The following is a 20709-nucleotide window of genomic DNA, read 5'->3' on the forward strand; positions in this document are numbered from 1 at the left end:
TTACCCGGATTGTTGTGTCATTTTCTTTCCCCCCCGACTGCGAACCGCCGCTGTCCTGCGTGCTGTCAGTAGATCCCCGAAACCGCTTCTGACGGCGGTGGAGGACCAACGGCTCTACAGGGGGTGCCGGGGACCCCTTCATCCCGCCCTCTCACGCATGCGCTCATAGCACAGGCCAGAGGCAAGTGTGTGTGTGTGTGTGTGTGTGTGTGTGTGTGTGTGTGTGTGTGTGTGTGTGTGTGTGTCTCAAAATGGGGTCCGGGGACCTCAGGGGCCCCCGGGAGGAACTCTCACAAGATACAGAACTGGAAGGTTCCCACAGCAGTTTCATCCATTACACCCACAGAAAAAATGTAATGATCTGCGACTTTGATTCTTTCCTGTTAGATCCTCACGTGGGGCTGAAACTGGCATAAGAGGAGGGTCTCATCAGGTATCACACTATAATCAAACTTGGTCTCTGTGGCCTGATAATCTTCACATTTCGTTGTTTGACATAAATAACTGGGAACTTTGAAAAGTGCTCAGATACAAGAGCTCTTTAAAACTGCACTTTTGTGCAACCTACAGCTTCTCCCGATGTTTGAACTGTATCATTGACTCCTGCCTCTTCTGTCCGTGTGTAGTCTTTCCTCTTTCTTACTAATATGTTTAATAATACTCAGTGTGGGTCTGCGGTAACTGCTGTGTCTGACTGAACTGTCTTATTGTTAGGACTAATGATTATTTTCAGCATTGATTAATCTGCTGATAATTTTTGTGATTAATCGAGTTCATTTTTTAAGTCTCTGAAACATCAAGAAACTGTCAAAAAAATGTCCGTCACAACTTCGCAGACATTTCTGAATGTCTGGTATTGCTCGACCAACAGTCCAGATACCCTGAAATTTTTTTATTTACGTTCATGTATGACGAAGAAAGGCAACGAATGAGAGGCTGGAATCAGAGAATACTTGGCATTGTTTCACGGTTTTTGAAAAATGACTGAAACGAACTGAATAACAAAACTGATGAATATCAAAATAGTAGTTGTTGATTATTTTTCTCTTGAGCACAGGTTTTCTGGTCCAGGTTCTACCAGTGCACAACTGTACCTAAAAGCTGCGTGATGTTTTTCTCCGAGCCATATGTTTCGTGTGTTTGCGCCTTATTTAGCTAATATTATTCTCCATGTTGTTATTTCACTACCGCCTTTCCTGCGTACTTTGTATACAAGACATTTATTGCATGTCTGTTCCACCTCTGTTGCTCTTCTGTTCCTGAGGTTCCCCTCTTTTTTCTTGTTAAAAGGGATTTTTAGTGGAGTCTTCTCTTATCCCAGCCCTCCGAGATCTTGGGCTATATGAATAAAACTGACTAGATTTGACACTAGGTGGACAACAAGTTGAGTTTTCATTTCATTCAGTCTAATTAACACACTATATGAAGCTGAAATGCACATACACATTAAGCTCTGATCAGGCCTACAGATGACATCCCTACATACAGTGATTTTCAAACTACAAACTGATCAGTCATTAACGACTGATTTTCCCATGTGGCAACTCGGCTTAGTGAGATCTTCTTTTCTGTTTATCAGATATTTAAAACAACAAAACAAGATGAACATAGTGAATTATCAGTTACAAAGGGCCCCCGGTAACAAGGTCACACTGAACGACATCTGTTCCTACCACAGAATCTGGTCGTTATGAAGAGGTATTGATGGCTGCAAGTCAGCTGCCTAATGAATTCAGATATTGATCCAGCGACCATGCCTGTTGACAATGACCCTCCCGTCTCCCAGCCCTCATTCAGGAGCAGTACAATGGGCTCCAGCTGTGAGATCAGACATGCTGCATCAGCAAAACACCCGTCCATCGGTACAGGTAAATGCAGTCGTCACATTCAGACTGGGAGATGTGTGGCGCCTTATAAAAGATATTATATAACTCTTATTCTCAACGCTATCTACGAATGGTTGTGTAATGATTTTAAGGGGGTTACTGTCGCAGACATGCACCTCCACACTTCAATATCCAATCAAATGAGGAGAGCGAAAAGTAATTATGTATTGATTAGAGCTAAATATTGATTTAATCATCTAAAGCCTCATAGCCATAATTCAACGCTCAAAACCAATGGTCAGGTAAATAGCATCTTGTAATATGTTTATTCAGTTTAGATTTTGAGATTATTTTATTAATTATCCCAAATTTAGGGAGAAACACGTGCATCTACTGTTATGTATTTAAATTACATTTACTTTATTAGGAAAAGCACACTTACGTTGTAGTTTATTAGTAATGGATGGTTATCCACTAGTTCAAGGACACGTGTTTTACTGTGTTCAGATGACAATTACTGACATCCATCAGTTGACAGAGATGAAAAATTGGTAATATTTTATTTCTGTGGATACAAAAGAAATATTTTCTTCACTCTCACAAAACCTCCGGTCATTGTTTTAGTAACGAAAAGGATGGCAAGGTGTCTATCAGTGCCTCAAATAAGCGTTTGTCTGTGCCTATAGCTTTATATTATTTGGCTACTGATATGTTGTACACAAAGAGGAAACATGATCATGTATTCCTTGTGAAACCTTTTAACCCACGTTGCCAAATGTTGTGATGTGGAGATCGAGGTTACCGCTGGGCTCCACATGGCTAAAAGTTAGGCTGTTTGGCCATGATCAATAGGGTTAAGGTCATTAACATGTTATGAATATCACGAGGCCCTGGGAAAGCCGAGCAGAGGACCAACGAACTGGGCTCTGATTGGCTGTAGCTTGTCTCTAGGAGAGGCCACCCCCCACTGACCTAAGAGGTCATTTGAAGAGCTGATGACCTCTAACCTTATGTCAAGAGGGTGATGGAAAGGTTTTTATGTTGGCATAGATCTGAGTGCTAAAATATTAAAAGTCTGTTGTGTTTGACCAAAAGCAAATAAACATCGGTATTACCATAATGTCTGGAAAAGAATCAATACCATCATGTCATAAGCTGGGGACAGTCAAATAATCAACTTTTTTCTTCCAATGTTTGTATTGGAGTTGGATCCTAGATTTCCTTCCTACAATTACCTGGTGACATTTTCACAGTACTGACAATGACACCTACCATAGAAATTGTTTAGCTAATAAATCAACCAATTCAGCTATTAATGCCTAGTATGCTTATTATTTAACTACAATGACAACTAAGTCCTGCAAAGTTACTTTCTCCCACTTTTTTGTTTACTGCAATAAAATACAAAATCATCAGCACAGAAAAACACAAGAGCATTCTTTAAAAAAGTTTATTGGCTTTTAAAACCACTTTAAAAATCTCACCAGTGAGTACTTTCCATTGAAAAAAGAAACAACGCGTTTGCAATATTAACAAGCTACTGTACATTAAGCAGTACACCAGACAACACCACAGAGGAGGGTTTTTTTTTTTTTTCTACTGGTAGAAATGGACAAGATAGTCAAACAGAGTTGGTTCCGGGGTCAGTCAAAGGTAAAGAATCAGTCACTGCTTGATGGAGCTCCTGTACACATTAAGAGGTGCATTTCCTTCATTCAAATTCAAATATCAGTGCCTTATTGTTAAAAAAAGAGAAAATTTTAAAGTTCTTCACAAATGCATTTAGCAAAATAAGAATATGTAAAATCGACAGAAAACAGTCATCAACATAACATATAGAACAACATTAACTTAGTAAACGCCACACAACAAAAGTAATGTAACTCATAAAACTAGCACTGCCAGTCTGGTTAACAGAACCTGCCCAAATCACAGAAGACAGTGGTTACCAAGAATACAAAGTACAACAGAAGTCATCACACATGCGTGCGTACAATCATTTATCAACATAATGAGCATGTAGGTTTTAAAAGGTTATTTAACTTTTTTTTCCCTCAATGCTTTATATTCTCATGTATGAGAATGAGTAAGAAATGTGTATCTCACTGAGATTAATGCACATTTTGCTACAAGACAATTAGTCATTTTCTGACAATTCAGTTAATTTCCTTACTCATCTTGTCATAAAAAAGTTTTTTTTTCTTTTTTTTTGCGGGCATCCATCATTACATTTGTCCATAAAGATGTGGCAAAGCCATGTATCATAAAAATTTAGTGCAATAATGTGAACCTCCAAAGTTTGTTGAAGCATGAGTAATTGTTTTTTTTTTTTTTTTTTCCAGTGTCTGCTGAAAGGCTTCAAGCACAATGTCTGTCATAGAGATGTTTGCAACCAGCTAACAGTATCACAACTTTTTTTTCTCGATATACCATGCTACTGATCCTGCTCAAAGCACACATCACTTCTGCAACTGCAGAGACCTATTATCTTTGAACAGAAAAAAACAAAATCAAATCAGCAAGCGAGACCAGACAGCATTACTTGTACGACACATTGAGCCAGAAATGTAACACACAACATACAGTATCTTGCCGACTATAGATCTGTTAAGCTTTTTTTTTCTTTTAAATGGCACATACTTAGCTAGAATAATGGCCATAATATAGTGTCTTGATACATCAAATCTCTATGTATCTATCCTATTTACAGATGGAGCTTAAACATGACTTATACAACATTGACAATAGCCAAAAACTCAAGCAAGCATCCTACTGTATCACATAGCCTACCTGGCTAGAAGTGATGGTTTCAACATGCTTTCAGGTCCATGGTTACCTATAAAACATAGGACAGTGACCATTTCACAAATTTACATACTGTACATAAGATTTATGCAACTTAATCTTTTTCCTCAAATGCAATAAAACTCTTTTATATCTCCGAGGCTGCCCGTTTCCCGTTGTTGTTAATGTTTACTAGGAGTGTCTCTAAGTGTAATAATCTCTTTATGTTATTCAAACAGATAATCTTTGGTATGGAAATAAGGCTGGATCTCCACAAACATAATAATTTCCCTTCCTCTTGATCTCCAGATGACATCAAAACATACATGTCAGCCTTTAGCCTTTTATGTAACTAAGCCTTCTCCATACCATTAATATTGTAATCCAAGCTGGGAGTGTAGCATGCCAAAAAAATCTCATGACTGAAAGTGTGCCTGCCATGGTTTTCATGAAATGACAGCATATCAAATTCCTCTAAATCCATTGATAAGGGCACACACAGTGTAGTCGTTAGCCTGTACAATACACGTCTATATTGTAACACTGCAAAACAAAAACAGAATAAGAAATAGTACTGAAAATATCAGAGTAACAGCTGCCTTGATATGATGAAGCTCTGGATGGTTCTGAAGATATCTTAACATTATACTATATACAGTCTCTCTAAAGATGGCATAAGGCCTTGGACTTTGGGAATAAGGCAGCCAGTTGTTGATTCCTTTCAATGTATAGTCCACAAAGAGGCCTGAATTCCCATCTTCTCCCTACTGATTCATCTACTCCCTTTATAAGATATTAAACAGTACAAGAAGTATAGGCTTTAAGAAAATTTCACTCTTGGACAATGCTCAGATGTGAATCAGTTTTCCACTGATTTGGTATATGATAAAGTATAAAGATTATGTCATAAATTCAGCACCTGGCAGCATAAGATGCCACCCTTTTTAATAATCAGATATGGCAGGCAAATGTACTACAACTATTATGTGCATATACTACAATCCCAATATTGTCTCCATTTGGTTGAACTTGAACTGCACACACTGAAAATAGTACGCAACAGCATACGTTTTTGGTGAAGTCTTTTGTGCCAGATTTCCTACCCATCTCGCTTTCATTAAGTGTTCGTTAAATAGAAATATTGCATTATTGATTGGTTATAACATGGAAGATTACGTTCCTCTTAATGTTCATACCATACAAATCTGCTTTTGTAAGTGCAATGCTGCCACCAAGTATTCAGACTTTTTACTTGAAAGGCTTACATTTCTGATTTCAGATGAGGGAGAAAAGTGGTTAAGTACTGAAACTCTGGGTGACAAATGAAAAAGGAGAGAAGTAACTAAACATCAGTAGGAGAGATTTTCTGGTAAGCCTGGCACTTTTAACAGAACGAATGGCAAAGTCCAGACAAATCCCAACAAACTATAGTTTTAAAAACAGATATACTACAAATGCACCAAACAAACAACAGAGAACAGAAATCATACAGAGTAAAAGATAACATTAGCCCAGCATTTCTACTGTAGTAGGCTGGTCTTTGCTTTCTAGCCAGTCAAAACCAGAGTTCACAGTATCACTGCATATCTGCTGAAAAAGCGGGTCGTTCTTCAGTTCTTCCAGTGTTGAATCTTCATATTGTTCCTGCTGTTGATTTGGGTCAAACAGCAGGTTGGTGTCCAAAGTGTTAAGGTCAGTGATGCTACTGGACAGATCTGAGGTCAGTCTGATGTCGTTTGAGAAGTCAGATGCCACGGCGTTGAGCTCCGAAGCGACCTGACCCACCAACTGGGAACTGGGGTTGAGACCATCATCCCCCAACAAGTCCTTGACAGTGTTGTTGAAATCCAGCTGTTGTTGCTCGTCCTCCACCTCCTGCTGCTGTGTGCTCTGGAGGAGGAGCTGTGGTTGTGTCTGCACCGGATTCTCCTGGAGCTGCTGCTGCTGCTGCTGTTGCTGCTGCTGCTGCTGCTGCTGCTGCTGCTGCTCTTGCTCACCAGGACCTGCTTGTGCTTGGCCATCCCCAGTAGAGAAACTCACCTGTTCTCCACTACCAGTGGTGAGGTAGCCATGCTGCTGGAGCTCAAAGGCACCAGGGCTAGAGCTGACAGGCAGCTGAGTCTGGTGAGCAGCTCCTCCAGCAAAGCCAGGAGTGGTCTCCAGGATCTGAGTGAGGTTCATACGGGCCGTGTAGTTAGAGGGGAGGTTGTTTATGCCCAGGCCACGGACAGAATCATCCCCATCAGCTTCCATCTTGCTGAGAAGAACATTGGTGATTTTGGCGGTGTTATTCTGACCCTGCACAGGCAGCATCTCACTCTGCATCATGATGTTCAGAGGTACAGACTGGCTCCGCTGGGCCATGCTGTGGACAGAGCTGACTGTCTGGCTGTTGGACAGGATACTAAGCACCTCGGAGGTGATGGGGGAGTTAAAGGGTGAAACCACAGCTCGGGTGGTTGTGGTGGTATTCGTGGTGGTGGTTGGAGGGCCTGTGTTGCCACTGAAGTTCCTCTGGCGCACTGCAGGGCTAACACTGCGGCACCGGAAAGTAATGGACGCAGACGAGGTTGATGCTTTGTTGTCTAACGGGGCAGGCACAGCAAAACTCTCCTGTTTAGTGGGAGCAGTCACACCTGTTACCAGCTGCTGCTGCTGCTGCTGCTGCTGCTGCTGCTGCGGTGTTTGTTGTTGTTGCTGTTGCTGCACTGGGGAAATGGGAGTCAAACGGCCAAAGTGAGCAGCATCCTGTCTCGACTGGGCTTGAAATGACTGGCCGGGAATTGCAAAAGCATGTGGCTTACGGAACTGGTCATCTACCAGGTCTTGGTAGCTGGGCAGAATACCAATACTATGGTTGGACAAAGGGCCTCCAGAGCTGCTGTTATAGCGGTTGTTGATCCACTCCAGTTTGGCCTTGTCAGGGTGTGTTGCCATGGGCCTCTGCATGGGCTTAACAGGGCTGCTGGAGACAATACTGGCGTCATGATAACCTGTGATACTCGAATTTATGGGAGTGAAAGCAAAAGGGTTCCTGCACTCTACTGGGCTTGGGGGGACGCTGCTGCTGCAGTTGGACAGTGGTGTGCTGATGGGGGTGTGGCGACCCATGGCTCCATCCACAGGGGTGATGGGAGCCATGCGGGAGCAGGGGCTCTCTCTCGTCAGGCTGTGCCCAAGCGTCATTTCAGAAGTAGGGGTGGGTGTCGGGGTTGGTGTCGGTGTTGGAGTGGGAGTTTGGACGGGAGTGGTACTACTGTGGGCAGAGTGGTAGAAGGTAGTGCTTGCCTGGTGGGCATTCAGGATAGAGCCTTGGTTACTGGCTGACTGGCCTTGTAGAGACACTTCAACACAACTACCAAAAAGACCCTTGAGCTTCATTTGCTCCTCCATTTGGACTAGCTCCTCCACGATGCTGTCCTGGGTCATGTCGTCATCGTTGAATGGGAAGTAGTCAATGTTTGGCTGAGAACCTGCAAAGTCAACCATCTCCTGTGTGAGGGTGAGCTGGCCTGAGGCCTCGGGGGGTTGAGCTATAATGGAAAGTTGGTCAGCAGGGGCTTGTTTGTGTTCTGCTGGTATCTGCTGAGCAAACGCCTGCTTTCGAAGCTCATCAAGCTGTCCCGCCTCCCATATTGTGCTCTTTAAGTCACTCATCACAGAGGCTTCGTGTGCTCCTGAGTTGGCTGGTATGGCACGAGGGTCCCCAGTGATCTGCTGTAGCAACGTCTGACCAGACGGGTTGTTTCCAGCTGCTCCAGTGCTGATGTCGTTGCTGAGAGAATGGTCTTCGTGTTTCACCACCAAGGCCTGGGGTTTGACAACAGTCTGGGAGCCCTCAGTGTGTGTGATGGGTGAGTCGGAGAGTGCAAGGATCTGAGTAGGCCCTATGGGTGTGTGTTTCACAGTCACTTTGCAGGGGGCACTCTCTGGTCTGGCAGGGGTTCCCGGTCGGGGGATCCTCTTCACCGCAGCGCTGACTCCAGGTTTTGGATTGTCACCGACAGCCAGTGGCTGCTGGGAGATAAACACCCTCTTCACAGGAATAACATGGGAGTCCCCACCTGGGCCTGTGCGCTTCCTGGGGCTCTTGGCATCTGGGCAGGGATCTTTTGACGTTGGGGTAACAGCGGATGAGCCATTGGATGACGTGTTGCCACTGGAGTTCTGATTATCAACAGTCAAGTACAAAGTACTGTCATGGCAGTTACCGTTATTGCTGTCCTGAGTCCCAGCTATAGCTACAGAGGTGGGTGAGGATGTGGGGTCACTTTTTATCCTTACCACTTTATCTGGTCCCGGGGAACACTTAACCAGGAAGCTTGGTTCACTGGCAGCCCTGAACTTAGCTACTCTCTCCTCTTTGACCCCAACAGCACTTTTCTCTGTGCCAGACGTGGGGTTGCTGTCATTTCCCGCCTCAGACACCAATTTGGTGTCACTAGAGAGGGCCAGGGTGGAGGCTGGAGCAGTGGGTCTGATCGCAGGAGACTGAGGCGCAGCCGAGTTCCCACCATGTGATTGTTGGGAATCCTCCAAAGCAGCTGTGGTACTCACACCCGCCGAGGCAGGACGCACAGTTGTGCTGCTGCTGCTGCTGGGAGCCAGAGCGATCGCCGTCATCTTCACCACATTGACTGAGCTCACGTGGGAAGTGGGCATCACAGTTTTTATGGGGCTGTTGGTGATGAGCAGAGTGGGGGGTGAGCGCAGCGTGATGGCACTGGTGGCAGAGGGCTTGGGCAGGATTTGAGCATATCGTGTACCGTGTCGTGCCAGACGGTCACCCACAGGACTAGCTGAGATATTCTGGGGAGTTTTGGGGGACTGCTTAAGAGATTGAGTGACCACTTGGAAGTTCACAGGCAACACTTTTCCCTCTGCTGTCCCTACAGGGCTGGGTGAGGTCATTAACTGCCTGCTTCTCTGTACCTGGGAGAAAAACGGCAAGAACATAAAATAACATTAGGCATATGTATCGGTAACATATCTGAACATAATTAGTGGGAAAAATTCAGCCACATACCGTGACTGGGCTGGGGACAGCTGCTACTACGATGCCTATGGTGGGCTGAGGGGAAAGCAGAGCAGGGCTGCCACAGGGGATGGTGGGGCCGGGGGTACTGGCCTCCGCTCTCTTCACTTGGGTCTCACTGGGCAGGGGTGAGTGGAGCTTCTGCTCCTGTTGCTTCTTTTGGATCTTTCGCTGCAGTTGCTGCTTTGCATCAACAGAGGGAGAGGGCAGGGTCTTCACCTGGGGCTGGAAAGAGTTTGCCTCAGCTGTGGGCACAAATGCAGAGGCAGGAGTTGGCGTCTTCATTCCTGTCAAGTGAAGAAAAAAATCCAAGACTTATGATTAGCAGCTTGCAGTGCCACATATACAATATACAATTATCAAATATGTAAAACTTTCAAAAAGTTTTAAAATTGAAAACATAATCCATATATTTTATTGTCACTCTTAAACCATGTTGCCTAATATCACCAGTTATTTAAACTTCATTCTAATTTGACAGCAAGCCATTGAACCGGGTATGCAAGATGGGTTTAATCTTTTGTTTTTTAGTCTCCATAACTTCTGTTTTGTTTACTGGGAGGAGGCTATGTAATTTTTATTCTTCGTTGACGGAAAATCTCCAATTTCCATTAAGATCTCATTCAAGAATGTGGACGTGATGACAACATGAAATGTTGATGACTATCCTTTTGAGGAGGCTTGGAGAAATGTTCCTCTTTATTTTAGCCTGTTTTTAATTTGTGTTTAATGGCTGCATTTGGGCGAGCTCTGACTGTTGAGAGCATTTTCATAGCGTACTCAATGAATTTTCCAAGAATTCATCATTAATTTTTAACATCTTTCAAAACTGAAGAGTGCACAGACAGCGAGGTGCAGACGTGTGGAAGCATACACAAATGCCTGAAATAAAATGAAAATCACGTCGTACAACTTTTCTACCATAGCCTATGTTTTATTCTCGCAAACACATTATGAGGAATGTTAACATGACACATGGTTTACAGACAATTGAAATAGGATTCGGCTGACCTAGGGTCACACTACGAAAACACTTTATACCGTGAAGGTGTAAATGTGTAAAACATGATGTCAAGTAGTGATCATCCCAAGGCAAATAATAACAATGGAAACGACAAATGGTACTTTTGAAAGGCGTTAGCTCACGCCTTTCCAGGTTAATATATCCCTCCTCAAATAACACATCGATATGACACACAAAGACGACCGTAAAATTAACACAACAAAGTATCAGAGGACGTCTTTACCTGTGGGTGTTCCGGTCATAACAGTGAGTGCAGCCATGGACTTAGTACCAATGTAGTGGCTATTGAGCAGGAAGCGGGCCAGGTCCTCCACGTTGTCAAACTGACGACTCAGGACCTTTTGAGCCCACTCACACACCAGTCCACAGGCTGCAGATCTCATTTCATCTTCAGCGCTTGGCGACTGGCCGGTCGGCTCCATTAGTTCACACTACAGTCAGACAGAGCAGAGCAGTGGCTGGATGAGCATCGGACTAGTTTAAAGTCTAACTAGATATTTACTTTATGTTTTAAAATTTTTATGATGTAACTTACCCCGTCACCAGATTTCTGCAGATCCAGGTTGGGTAAAGACGGCATGTGAACAAAAGCTTTCTTCCTTAACCCGCTATAACAGTATGTGAGAAGGAGTTAAGGTTTCTGAAACATAATGACTGTGGATACAGAGATGGTTATTATATGCTAATGCTGACTTTTACGTTGAGTCTGGTCAAATCCTTTTTTGAGACTCTCTTTCTAATCTATCCTCTACTAGTCAACATGCATCAACAGAGAAGTTGCTCTGAAAATCTGCCTCAAATTATAAAAAAAATCCAAGGCCAAACATTAGCTTTTCAGCTCCGTGCCACGGATACCCTGCAGCTCACTTTTTCATTACACCAGCAACACTGGCAACAGTCTTTTGGAAATAGTGGTTTGCAGTTTTTCAACGGCCGATTTACCACAGAACAATGTGTTTGGCCCAAACTGACAACTACTAACACATACCTTTGTATGTGTCACTTTTTGTAGTAGTCTTTATAAACTGAAATCTCCTTCAGAAAAAAAGTATTACATCCTTTTCTAAAAGATACCACCAAAAAACAAAAACAATCCCTTTGCATGTGTAGGATAAATCCCCTAATTACTGTACTCACATTAAGGATTTACATCATTTTAGGAATAGTTTAATTTCTCACTGACACCTTGTTGACACCATGTGCCTCTTCTTGTGCATTATTGATATTATCTACAGTTTGAACAGCATTTTCCTTTACTTTTGACATAGTCAGAACAGACTATCCTCTGTGCATATTCATGCGTTTACACAGCTAATAAACCACCAGGCAAGTGTAGAGCTGTCTGACCATTGACGCTCGGCAGAATGTCTATGAGCTTTTTGGTCAAGAAAAACTGTCAGCAGCTGAACTTTATAATCACTGCCCACCAACAGTCAGCCGATTTACTTGCATCCTGACCTTTCTAATGATGGAATTTAATTTTATGAACACCTGGAAAAATGAGCCAAGAGCATAAGCATGTTTTTTTTTTGTTTTTTAAAAGGCATTCTTCTAATGGTTCTGTCCAGTGTGTCCATTTTGAGTTTTTATGTTTATCGTACACGTCACGTACTCTTCACAGGAGCTTGTTAAAACTGTTGGAAAAAAAAAAATCTTTAAAATGGAAACAAAGTGGCACAAATTTACAGCAGTGAAAAAATCCACAACCTGCCTGATCAAATCTTGGCACCTGAATGAGAGCACTATCAGCAAAAAGCATCAACCAAAACTGCACACAGAAAAAAACTGCAAAACAAACACTGGGACACTTTGTTGACGAGTTCATCAGAAAAAAAAAAAGGATATTTGGATTTGCCCCTCATGCCCAGTCGACGTGCCTTCATGTTAGGAAAGACATTCTTCATGATCTTTCCAAAGTCTGCTGCACTCAGTGGATTGTAGCCGAGATTGTCACAATAGCTCCTGCAAGAGAAGAAGAAAAATTCACCACAAGATTAAAAGATTGTACATACAGTATATTGGTCTCCCCTTCTGCCCCCTTCACCCCCCCCGGGCCCCACAGTGAAGGTCACACACTCACTTGTATTCATCATACACCTCTTGCTTTGGGAGGGAAGTCTCTGGGTGCTCTTCTAGGTGATTCCGTATCCAGTTGAACGCATACATCTGTTGAGTACGGCTCGATGACATGGAACTCTGATCACTGAATTGGGTGCATAAGAAAAACAAATCTGGTGAGGCACCGTCCTTGACTTTTATGCATCATTTCTTGTTAATACAGAAACTTCAATACCATAATCCAGGAGTGGAGGACCCCCTCTCATTCTCAGTCCAAATGGGCAGAATTTGGGGGTTGGGGTGATGAATAGATATGGGGAAACAAATGAAACACAGACAGCTAGGTATAGCAAAAATCTACATATATCAGTGGTTTGCGTCATAATGATAATCAATCATACAGCTGAAAAATGAGCGATAATTTCATACGAAGAAAAAAAAACTCACCAGTGACCAACAACCCCCCCCCCAAAAAAAATGTCACAAAGCAAAAAAAGAAGAAAAAAATTCAATTTCATTTCTAGGAGCTATCAGCCTGAACTGTGTCTGTGTAGCAGCAGTGGAGACTTGAATTTTTTTGACAAGCAATGAGACAACAGTGCCAATAATGTAATGAGAGCCACAACAAAGCAGCCATGTGTGTGAGACAAAAAAAATAAAATAAAAAAATAAATAAAGCCCAAAGAGCAAAGTGGAAAACTGGAGTAAAGTGTGTGTCTGTGACATACCTTTTATCATTGCCACTGCTGGGACCAGAAGGCAACTTAAGGTAGAGGTAGAGTTTTTCAATGTCTGTAAACTTCTCAACATCTTGCTGCAAAAATAAAAATATCACAAAGCACATGTGTCAAAAGGTTATTCAGTTAAAAGTAAGTAAATAAAATGCAGACTGTTAGAATCTATAAATGTATGTTTCATGAATATTATGTATTAAACATGAAGAATGAAGTCAGCAGGTGGCATTAATCAAAGGAATCAAAATCCTATCCCGGGCCTAATGGTTAGGTCTTTACCAATGGACCAGTCAGATAGATTTAAGTAGGCAGAAAATTTAGACTATCTGGTTCAGAATTGAGCAGCGATTTCAAAATACTACACAGGTGTGACGGTCGCACGCAGCCTCCGTCACTACTGATTCCACCTCATCTGCTTTTCAGCTGGTTTCTCAGAATGGACTCATCTTACCTGTTCCTTTCTGTCTGTCTCTTTGTTGCTAGGGGAACCAATACTTGAATGAATGAGGTGAGGGCTGTCGGCCAATGAGCAGTGAAGGAAAAACGCTATTTACTACACTCCATCCCTACAAGCATGGAGTCATTTATGAGTCCTTCTCTGCTTACACCATGGTTGGAGCTTTAACTTTCTTCTTTTGCACCATTCCTTTATGTTCTTGTTTTTTTTCTTGGATTTTCTAGGAAGGCCTTTATACCTGGCATTAGCACGTATACTGGTGAGTTTTGTTTCCAGAATCATGTTTGAATGTCTCAGAAATGGAAAACTTCATGTCAAGCACCACTATGCAAGTATCAATATTGTTATTGTACCACATAAATGTGATCTGAATTGTTCCTCAGCTTGTTTGATCCAAACATTAACTCGTTTTTATAAAAAGAATAAAATGCTGAGATGTGCAGGTTTTAAAGTGTTAACCCTTAGGAAGGATGGCATCAAATAATAACATTATTTTAAAATATTATTAGGGTTGGCCAATATGACATTATATACCGTTACATACGCAAGTATTTGGACAGTGACACAATTTTCGTGATTCTGCCTCGGTACACCAACACAATGGATTTGAAATGAAGCCATCAAGATGTGATTGAAGTGTAGACTTTCAGCTTCAGTACAACAGGTTTGACAAAAAAAATTACATTCACCGTTTAGGAATTACAACCATTTTTATCCATAGTCCCTCATTTTCAGAGGCAGTTAGGCTTATGAACCTAACTTTAAAATCAACTGTAAGAGATTTTCCTGTACTGTCTATACGATGGTAATATCTCTGGTTAATCCACCACTCTTCTTATCCTAATACTGGATTTACAGGATTTTTGCATGTATGTGATTGAGTATCTTGATTTCTGAGGTATTTCAGACACTGAATAAGATTTTATCTGTAAATGGTTTCAAGATCATACTAAAAAAATCATGATAAAAATAAAACTACATACATTAGTGTTAGAGGATTGTATCCATATCACCCATCCCTAAATATTATGCATATTAATGTGATTTTGGTGTCAAGGAAACCTTTCCACAAAAAAAAAAAAAAAAGATTCTGCTTAATGTTTACACTGGGATTAACCATTTATTCTAATCCTTTAAGCATCAACTGCCCTAATCTGATGTGCTGTGTCCAACTATGTCAATGTGTAAGCATCAGAGGTGCTAAGCGGTAGATATTTTATCATCAGGACTTGTGACGAAATGGGCTAAACTTGCCTCTTGAAATCTGCCAAACACCAGGCAGACTTGTTGAAATTAAAATACAGACTCTGACTGTCTGTATTTTTATTTATTTTTTCCGGTGACATAAAAATAGACAAAAGCTTTATCATGCAGCTTTGATTGTTGTTGAACACAAGGTGTGTGACACTTCAGCGCAGATAAATCCACGACAAAATGTGTATAAATAGATCCACTTTTACTGACTTAAAACACACTAATACACTGATATATCTGATATATATCTAATTAATTGTACCTGGATTCAGTCATTAACCTACATTTGTTCACATAGAGCAGGGATTAAATACCTCACACTTTTGTACATGTCAAAATTTAAAAAAATAAAAAAAAAAGTAGTTCCTTTGTATATTCTGAAAAACAGGACGAACATGTATTTTGAGGCCAATAATGTGCACCAATGTAATGTACACTATACTACCCTGTAATACATATTTTAATATTATCATCACCCTATGTCCTATTTTGTATCCAAAGCTGTGATGTAAATAATAGATCAGCAAATTTAAGCTTCATGGTTTCAATTAGTCATTTGTACATCGTAGGACAACTAAGTCACTTCATTAGTTTAGAAGTACGAAACGCACAGTTATCTATTCTTTTTTTAACAAAATCTAAAGCTCGACACCTGATCTCATGATCCGCGAATAAACAGTTATATGTGTCTCTCTGATATTAAGACGGGGGGAGGGGGGTAACAAAAAAAGATTGTCATAAAGTAGGACAGTTTGTTATGGATACTCACCAATATGCTGTCCACTTTTGATTGTACAGATTTGCTACAGTGAGAAACGGAACAAAAGCCAGAAACGTTAATGAATATGTCTTGGATAAAAATAACATTGATACATGCAGGATATCTTGATATTTCAAGTTATATTTTTAATTCCTAACCCTGTTTTTTTGTATGGTATGAAAATAGTTCCCAAAATGAGTCTTTATATGAACAGTTGGTCTGATCACAGTTTTTTTTTTTTTTATATTTCCTAGATATAGCTACATAATTCTATGTGCTTAAAAAAAGTTATTGCCTCAACACGTGGTAAAGTGTGAGTGAAATCAAGACAAAGTGACTATGTATCTTATCTATATCTACTCAGGTACCTTGATATACAGTGGTTTTGGAAAGTATTCAGACTATTTCACTTGAAATGGAATGACTGTACTTTTTGGCCATCAATCTACACGCATCGCACCATACTGGGAAAGTGAAAACATGTCTTTGAATTGTTTGCAAATTAATTAAAAATATAAATCTCTCCTTTATGTAAAACTCCAGAGCCTTTATTTAGTGCTTTGCTGAAATGAGATGGTGTTAACCAGGTGATGAGCAGTGCCCATAACCTGAACTTCTGGGTCCCCTCCCTGACCGAGGCTCTTCTTGCTCGGTTACAGGATCTGGCTGGACCACTGGCTCTACAAAGAACCCCAGTGGCGTCATACTACTTCCGTTTCACAATGATGGAGCCTGCTGTGCTCCCGGGAACATTCGAAGCTTAAGAAGACCCTGCCCAGGTCCACGCCTTCTGATAATTTAATCGCAGAGGACTACATACAGTTCCTTGGACTTTATGGCTTGGTTTTTAGTCTGACAAAGCAAGACAGGTGGGACCATACAGCACACCAAACCTCTGTGGTCAATCAACTGAATTTGCCCTATGTGGACTCCAGTCAAGGTCTGGGTTGTGTCGAAATCACTCCCTAGTTCATTCAATCTACTCCTCCCTATACAACAGACGCTACAGACCTAACTAAGAGATTCCGGACACTCGCCGTATTATCATCGTTTTGCATCATCACTGGCGGGTGTAGTGTTGCGCTACTGTAATTTTCGTTCCGTAAAACGTGAGGCATTGCGTTCTGGGATTGTTGAGAGAAAGTAGCTGACATGCCATGGACACTTTCCGGCTCGTCATAGTAGCAAAAACACGTGTAACTAATAACATTACTGGCGACTTTGTCCCTGTTAAAATGTCCCAGTAATCCCTGACAGTGAGCCATCATGCTGAATACCAGGACCCCGGGACTGAGGCAGCTAAATGGAATTCAGCCATCATTCATTTTATTATTTACACCTGCGCTTTTTCAGCGTGTCATCAAAATGTCTGCTGCAAAAAAAAAAAAAAAAAAAAAAAAAGGCCTACTGTGGGAGTTTTTGAGGGCATAATTTTCATATTAAGAATCCTGAAAGTCAGATAACGGTGGACAGTAAATGCAGTGCATCATTCAATTCCTAGTTGTTGAGTATAGTGATTTGAGTCAATAGTGAATTCAGACAGCCAGAGAGATTTTCAAAGCGGGTGCATCAAAGGATGTTGCTGAATCCCACAGCACGGAGTCTGAGTATCTACAGTGTGTAAATGAGAGATTTCTTTTTTTCTTTTAACAATTTTGCAAAAAAAAAAACCCTGAAAACATATGTGCACTTTGTCACGGTGGGTTTATTGTGTGTAGACGGACAGTGTGCAAAAGGTGAGGCCACGGTACGGTTTGTCAAACAACTGGACCGGTACAGATGTTAAAATGCAGAGTTATTTGGTCGATTTTAATCACCATTTACTGCATGGTGAAGGGGGAAATCCAACTGAAACTGTATGAAGAATTACCAAAGCCACTGTAGACTGACTGAACCGCTATCAGAGGAAGTTCTTGTATTGTGACAACTGTCCCCCTCCCCACCCCCCACCCCCCCCAAAGCCCTCACATTAACAGCATTAAAATCAGTGCGGAGCTGTAACTGTGGAGGTGTCTGGCCTGACACCTGTCACCCTGAGCATCGGCACCACCGATGGACCTGGTGTCATCTGTAACATGGCCTCCCGTGGCTCGACACTGGGTGACTCGGGCCACCACGGCCGTGGGTGAAGCGACGCCACCGTGCCGTCGATGCCCGAGCGGGCACCGGGCGCAGTAGCCTTCCCCCCACCCCCCCTTCGCCGCTCCCGTGCGACGGATAACTACCCACGGTTAGCTCGGGAGCACGCGTGTTATTTTTCAGCCCGCTTTGTGCAGCTCACTGCCTCCCTGCCGCTCCAGAGCTAGATACGCTAATTACGAGGCTACGGCTAGCGAAGAGGACCGTGTGGCTGCCCGAGGACCGTTTGCATCCTTACCAAATGGAATTCTTTATTTTGAACTGTAACGCGTTAGCCTCGGGCCCCTGGAGTCCTGGCACCAGCGCTGGAAGAGAGCCTAATCCCGCGGCAGGCTTCTGACCAGGTTGTTGTTGATCATCAGCCATCGCGATGGAGGGGTGGTGGGGGAGCTTTAACAAGTAGGCCTCATCCCCGGCTGTGCGCTGCACCGGACCCACCGCCGCTGGAGCGGCTCAGTCAGCTAGGACAGCCCGCTGAATCCACCGCGGGGCATGGCTACGAAACACTGGGATCGGACCCTCGCAAAACGCAAAACAAAACCGGAAAGAAAAAACACCCGGGCATACAAAAGGCATGTCGAGGGGGTCTCTCCGCTGCCGCAAATAGCACGCCTGCAGCAGCCAGCAGCAGCTACAGACGAGCTGCCCGCGTCAAGCTCCGCGCAGGTAGCACGGACGGGGCCGGAAACGCGGCGGGGTTTCGCCGAGGAAATAAAAGCTCCGAGTTTGCTAGGGGCAAAGGCTCGGGCACCTGAGGATAAGCGGGGGATGATTTAAGAAAATAGAGCCACGATTATCTTTTATTAGACAATTAACTTCATACAAAGTGCAGTAAACGGAGAACAAGTCCTCAATCAAATCAGTACCGGGTGTGACCACTCTTTGCCTTTAAAACAGCACCAGTTCTCCTTAGTACACTTGGACACACTTTTTCAGGGCACTTGGCAGGCAGGTTGTTCCACGCATCTCGGAGAACTTGCCACAGTTCCTCTGTGGGTTCAGTCTGTCCCAGTGTCTTCTGTGTCTTCATGTGGTCCCAGACCGACTCCATGATCCTGTTGAGATCAGGACTCCTTGTTCTTTCTTGTCTCTTGAAGATAGTTCCTCATCTGAAATGCGTACAATTTTTGCACAGCAACGTACATTCAAGGCGTTTCTGTTAGCTGTAGGCGTTTCTGCTGGCCATGAAAACACCCCTCCCTAAAAGGCTTCCAGTCGATGTAAAGGGGGACGAAATCCACAGGCCTCGCTCCGTACAAAAACATCCCGTTTTCTGAAGTTCATATGAGTCTTCAGCTGTCTGGGTAAATCAGATCAAGTGGGCATCTTCCAAAGTTAGTCTTTTTAGCACTGAATACCTTTGTGTTTCCACACAGAGAGGTTTTTGGGGGGCATTTTTTTTTTTTTACTGAAAGGACATCAGGTCCAGGTAAAACTCACTATGCCCCGTCTCAATGTGCAGTTTTTCTGTGATGGAATACTACACTTCAGTTTGTACTGTTACTCTGCAATTCATCAAATTACCACAAACTAATTGCCTCGTTGTGAACCTGGGGCCTTTGGAGCCCCTAATACATAGTGGTAGAAAGAAACTAAATACTTATAGTGCATTACCAAAAAAGTACATTCAGGGGGAAATATTGTACTTCTTCTCCACTACATTTTTTCCCACAGATAGCGGTACTAGGTATGAATTATTGTATCATATTAAAAAAATTTTTTTGTCTTATATTAAATTGGAAATCTTTGGGTTAGTGAGTGGTGGTCGGATAAAACAAGCAACTACGAGACAGACATTTTTCACAATGGCAGATTAATAGACAGACATGCAGACATTTCACCGATGCATAAATGCGTCCTTGTCCCGTTCTGAGTTTCCAGTTTCCAGAGACCCGCGTGTCGTTTTAAACAGGGGTTTTAATGTTAAAATCCTGACCGGGACTTCGGTTTCTCGTTGCGTCTGACTTGACGCCGCCCGTGCGCTGCAGTTCCGCCGTCGGCCGGGGGCGGCCGCTGCTGCAGGAAGCTGCTTGATCAGATAGTGACAATGACGGGTAAACAGCCGGGGCTGATATCACTCCACCATGTACACCGGTCATTTACCAGCGCATGTACCGTTCTCGGCATCTAGCCACATGCTCCCATGGAGGGATCATCTGATCAGGCTCTCGGAGCGAGGAAGCGAGGAAACACCGAAACTGGCTCCGCAGACAGGTCGTCCCAGGAGTGTCCTCAGCTCTTCACCCAGCCTACTATTTTTGTCTTCGCCTGTAATCCGAGACGAAGTTGGCAAAAAAAACAACAAAAAAACAAAAAAACCAAACCACACCTGAGAAGATAAATTGAATTGAGACTGTCTGCAGCAGATATAAATATGATGGTCACTGATGTCACATCTTTAAACCTGTCACAAATGTTGTCCATTTGATTATAGTTACTGCTTATAGATCTATACACCCTCCTCCACCTTTTATGAGTATAGAAATGTAGAAATTCAGAAGAATGAAGTCACCAGGTCAAGAAAAACAAGACCTAAATAAATTCTTTCATCATGACTGATTTTATGCTGCCATCTGTTGATGGAAACAGGCAGTGTTACTCCCCTGCTCCACTGACACCGTGAAACATAATGCAGGAC

At 42.7% G+C, this 20709-nt stretch overlaps 1 protein-coding gene across 1 annotated transcript; it reads right to left on the minus strand.

The window, feature by feature from the left end:
- Window positions 1–3273: 3273 nt before the first annotated feature.
- Window positions 3274–18725, minus strand: LOC120793200 (DNA-binding protein RFX7). Its single transcript, XM_040133030.1, has 10 exons — window positions 18310–18725; window positions 15942–15975; window positions 13456–13541; window positions 12963–13001; window positions 12750–12872; window positions 12515–12631; window positions 11205–11289; window positions 10893–11100; window positions 9637–9932; window positions 3274–9542 (listed from the first exon to the last, which is right to left on the minus strand). Exons 1-10 carry the CDS (start codon window positions 18435–18437, stop codon window positions 6117–6119), a joined length of 4542 nt encoding a protein of 1513 aa, XP_039988964.1. The 5' UTR covers window positions 18438–18725; the 3' UTR covers window positions 3274–6116.
- Between the last annotated feature and the right edge of the window lie 1984 nt (window positions 18726–20709).

The sequence above is a fragment of the Xiphias gladius genome, chromosome 8, assembly GCF_016859285.1.
Source record: "Xiphias gladius isolate SHS-SW01 ecotype Sanya breed wild chromosome 8, ASM1685928v1, whole genome shotgun sequence".
In the NCBI taxonomy this organism is placed as follows: domain Eukaryota; kingdom Metazoa; phylum Chordata; class Actinopteri; order Istiophoriformes; family Xiphiidae; genus Xiphias; species Xiphias gladius.